This window comes from Papilio polytes, unplaced genomic scaffold, assembly GCF_000836215.1.
Source record: "Papilio polytes unplaced genomic scaffold, Ppol_1.0 DF824393.1, whole genome shotgun sequence".
Lineage (NCBI taxonomy): Eukaryota > Metazoa > Arthropoda > Insecta > Lepidoptera > Papilionidae > Papilio > Papilio polytes.
The window spans coordinates 232,245-236,980 of NW_013524811.1; the positions used below are offsets into that span (position 1 = coordinate 232,245).

The following is a 4,736-nucleotide window of genomic DNA, read 5'->3' on the forward strand; positions in this document are numbered from 1 at the left end:
TACAGAGAAGCCTATATCGGCTGAACCTTTACTGGCTCCAGTATCCAACGGTTGTTCCATTACAAAATTGCTTCTAGCATTTTCTTTCTTTTGATTTAAAGTTCTCGCCCATCTTTCCATATCTTTAGCAATCTTTTTAGCCACCTTTACTTTATCTTCCTTATCTTTCTTTTTCTTTTCCTCCGGTTCCTTTATAATAGTATTTTCTGTGGTGGCTTCCGGTGGACTGGGCAGTTTTGGCTGGTCTGTGTTCTGGTGGGCTTGGGTGGCCGCTATGTATGTGGAGGATGTTGCATCCCAATACATGTACAAACTGAGCTGACTGTTGTAAAAGTACTGAGTTGCACCATCATAGTACAAGCCTGTGGCAGGGTCGTAATAATATCCAGATGTTTCATCATACATAAATGTCCTAACATCTGGTGCAGTAAACACAGTTTTTCCATCACCTGTAGGAATTTTAGTTGCAGCATTCATTTTGGAGTTGGAAGAAACAAACACAGGTGCAGAAACGGGCACCCAGGACATTTGCCGGGCTTGTGCTGCATTGATGGCGGACTGGGCAACTGCTGCTGCAGCATTGACTCTGTCGGCTTCAGAGAGTGCTGCTGATGAAGGTGTGCTGTAGTTTGCCATTTGTGCATAATAAGATGAATAGTCTGCTGTAGTGGTTGGAACAGATTTTTGTAATTTAGGAGGCTCATTATAAAAACTTATTAGGACTTCTTTACCATCTATGTCAAGAGGTGGATTTAAAGACATCAGCTCCATGTGAGCAGCTGTTGACTCAGAAATAGAATTAAAATTGATATAAGCGAGACATTTCGATGCCCCTGTCAATGTTTCACGCCCTATTGTAATACCTGCAATAGAATCTATCACTTGTATTGAGCACCTCTCTTTTAGTACTTCCAAAATCTTTTCCTCTGTTGTCAAAGCATCTAAACGCCTGAAGAGAAGTCTCTTTGTTATCCCCGAGTTGGGATCGGAGCCATTCCCCCTTTCAGTGTCGACGCCCAGGATGGTACCTTCTGTACGTTTCCCTTGGCAGTTGCGGCGATAGCAGACCTGACGACGTTTAAAATTGTACGAACCGCATTTACAGAACCAATCTCCGGCGGAGCCATTTGGGCTTTGCCCGTCTTCCGTTTTGTCACATTTATTGTCGCCACCCTCGGAGTTGTATTCGTGTCGGGTGCTCGCAGAAGGGCTGTTGGATTCCGAATCGTGATTCGGTGTAGTTTCTTTATCATCGCTGATCCTAGGCGGCGAAGGCGGGGCCGGAACGTCACGGTCGTCGTAGCGCTTCAGCGGCGAGCGGCGCCGCTCGCGGTCGCGCTTGTCGAAGCGCTCGCGGCCTCGAAAGCGGTCCGCGTCGCGCTCGTAGCGGTCGCGGCGTTCGCGGTCGCGGTCGCGCTCGCGCTCACGATCGCGGTGGCGATCCCTCTGGGGCGAGTGCCGCGGGCTCGCGCTGCGCCGCTGCTCCCAGCGAACGTCGTGCTCACCCCAGCGGGAGCTGCGCTCGTCCCTGCGCCACGACATCGCTCGCCTGCGAACATCATCCGCATCGTGAAACAGATATACTCACATACCCGATGTAGAAGATCCGTCCTCGATGGAATGCGGCAAACCCGTTGAACAATGAACCTTTCTCTTCCTATATACTGTTTACCTGCTGTAAGACACTCGGATTCAATGTACTTGTGATCCTTTACACAGATCTGTCGCATAAAAATTTAACGCTTGGATAAATTTATTCCACGATTATTATTCCTTTCTATGCAATCTAGTTTTAATACAATGTTTTATCAAAGATTTAAAAGGAAAGACAAACACGCCATTTTTCTTTTCTTAATCAATTGTAAGTATAGATTAAAAATATGCTTCCAGATTAACGTTAACTACACAGAGTATATTCTGTATCTATGGTTTTATTTGACAGCATTTTTTTTCCACGTCTTAATAATTTGAAGTGAGACAAAAAAGTTTTGTTGTCAGTTTCTCCCAAATTAGAATAAAACCACAAACACTTGTTGACACTGGCCCAATCCGCTGTGGGAGAGCCATAAACAAGAAATAGAATAGAATAGAGACAAGTTGAGTTGAGTTGTTGTCGAAAAATTGACGCTAAGCGAGACCTCAATAACTGTCCGTTCTATCTCTCTCTGGCGATGGTAACTATGTTAAAATATAATTTTAGGACAAGTATTATAAAAAGCCTTTTTTTGTTGTCTGAAGTCAGCTGATTATTGCTTCAGATGGATTTTAACGTATTAATGTTATCATTAATGTATTTGCTTAAAACAATAAAAAATACATAATTCTAAATCAGACATTGCTAAATAAGTCTTGTGAAGTTTATGCCACAAACCTATTTTATTTCTTATATCTTGAATTTGAAATTAAAATAAAGTTATTTTAATAGAGAAAGATAGAAATAAATGCATAAGTGTTTCAAGTTATTAGTTCTTAAACAAGAATTTGATAATCATGCATGGTCATCGTAATACTTCACCAACAAATTATATTTAAAACTATTACCTGTGAACGTATAAACCACAATCAGCATAAAACTCGCTTCGGCAAGCCTTCACGACTCAAAGTCTTCTCATTTTAACAAAAAATCTTCAAAAATATCACGAAATCAAAAAAAACTCCGCCTTTAACGTCCGAGCCGGGATGTCATATGGGGTTATCAGTTCAGGTGTACGAATTTAAAACAAGGCTAAAGTTTTACACGTAGCAACAAATAACATTTAATGTGTCGGTAATAAATTATTGTTAATATTTAGAATTATTTTAAAAGTAAATATTTTTACTGCATTACATGATATAATATTGATGATAGCATAGCATGATATAAATTGCCTATTTTTCTACAAACAACGAAAGGATTGATATCTGGCAACACTAAGTCACTGTTAGAAAGGGAAATATCGGACACTTGCACCCCTTTCGCTCGTTTCAGTTTTGTTTTGCGTGCAACAAGACTCTTACGCCCTTAGCATAAGGTATTATTTTCTTTATTTTAACCGCAAGATTTACAGATAGAACAAAATCCTGTTGTACGTAGTACTTATTCTCTATGATTTATTTTCACGTTTTAATAATTTGAAGGAAGACAAATAATTAAAATTGCTTTATTCTGTTCTCATTAAAAAAAAACTGAAACCGAAATTAACTAAATAATACAAGAATAAACCAGAGTAATAAATATGTTGGAGGAGGCCTTTGCCGACTGGTAAACAGAAAGCTGTTAAAAAAAAAATTGTCTAACTCTGTATACCTTTTTTTACGTTTTTGTAAGCTATTCTGAATAAAACGCCATTTCATTAATTACATTCTGTTCTCATTTATTACAGTCCCCAGAAAACGTAGTTTATAAAATGCAGTTGTTTTTTCACATAAATTTATTTTACCAGTAAAATGTTATTTTTTTAAACCACTAGTAGCAACGTACAGTACCGGCGTTAGGGAAGGGCGCAGTAGAAATCTCGCTCAGGGATCTAGAGGATATTTTGTGTGTGGCAAATAGTTTTATTGATGACATGTTTGAAATTAAAATCATAATTTGAAATGCTTTTCTTTATTTTCCACATTCTAAAACACCTAAGTACATACTATTGTATATAATTTAAAGTTCTTACACTAGTATTTTGTTTAAATTTAAGAATAAATTAATACACGTAAGAGAGAAAATACTAAGCACGATTAGTACTCAATACTATTACTAAAAGATAGCTTTATAATTTCATGCAGATATATTTCTGAAGGAAAAACGCGTATAAAAACGTAAGTATTGAAAATTTTATCTTTAAAGCGAAATAAATCAAAGTGCTACTTTTATTTCAAATAGAATTTAATAAAAGTTGAAATAAGAACTATAACACGCAACTGCTAATTATTATTACCTAAATATTACTTGTATATAGTTTCTTTAAGAAACTTTTACATTTAAATGAAATAAATAATTAAAATTAATTGTCATATTCAATATGTCGCCTTATCCTTATATACAAAATGTCAAATACTGTGATAATATAGATCAAAACTTATAATCTAAAATAGCTTTAAAACAACTGGCAATTTTTACAATAATAAAATCTAATGCAATAAATAATTAAAACGAATATCTATTAAAAATAAATGCTAAGAATACGTAAATATCATAAAAATATATAGCCTTAACTAATATAAAATGGCTAAGAATCAATAAATAGGTAATGACAGGCATTTTGTAAATATATATCACGAACATGGGTTTAAAAATGATAATGTCATTACAATACTGAGTACAAATTGGCACCGCCCTTACACCTGCAGTTCTGCAGGTCTAGATTACTGGGCATAGGTGCTGTTGCCGGCGCAGGTGCAGGGAGGCGCCGCGGCAGGTGCTGCGGGAGGTGCCGGCGCAGGTGCCGGGCGTCTAGTCCGCCCTGCCTGTGAGCAGGTGTTCGCGCAGAGTGCAGATCTCTCGCTCGATGTTCTCGCGCGCCGCCGCCTCGAAACACTCGAACTCCTCCGTGTGGAACAACTTGGGGATCTGCGAGAACTGGTTCAACACCTGCACAAGTACACACCGAATTGATTAACCTAACATATTGAGAAATTAGAAAGTTACATATGACTAAAGAGGTTCAAAAAATATGTACCTTGATGCGCAGCTCCACGTAGTTGTGGTGAGTCAGCTTGGAGTACTCGGCGCGCACCAGCTTGGCGTGCGCGTCGTACTCCTC

At 38.4% G+C, this 4,736-nt stretch overlaps 1 protein-coding gene across 1 annotated transcript in view; it reads right to left on the reverse strand.

The window, feature by feature from the left end:
• The window catches only part of LOC106110762 (RNA-binding protein 5-A-like), a 4,534-nt gene extending 2,642 nt beyond the window's left edge, over positions 1-1,892 (reverse strand). Inside the window, exons 1-2 of the mRNA XM_013292665.1 lie at positions 1,673-1,892; positions 1-1,549 (exon numbers count right to left, since the gene is read on the reverse strand). Coding sequence (XP_013148119.1) covers positions 1-1,542 — 1,542 coding nt within the window. The 5' untranslated portion in view covers positions 1,543-1,549; positions 1,673-1,892. The remainder of the gene's footprint in view (positions 1,550-1,672) is intronic.
• Positions 1,893-4,736: the final 2,844 nt, after the last annotated feature.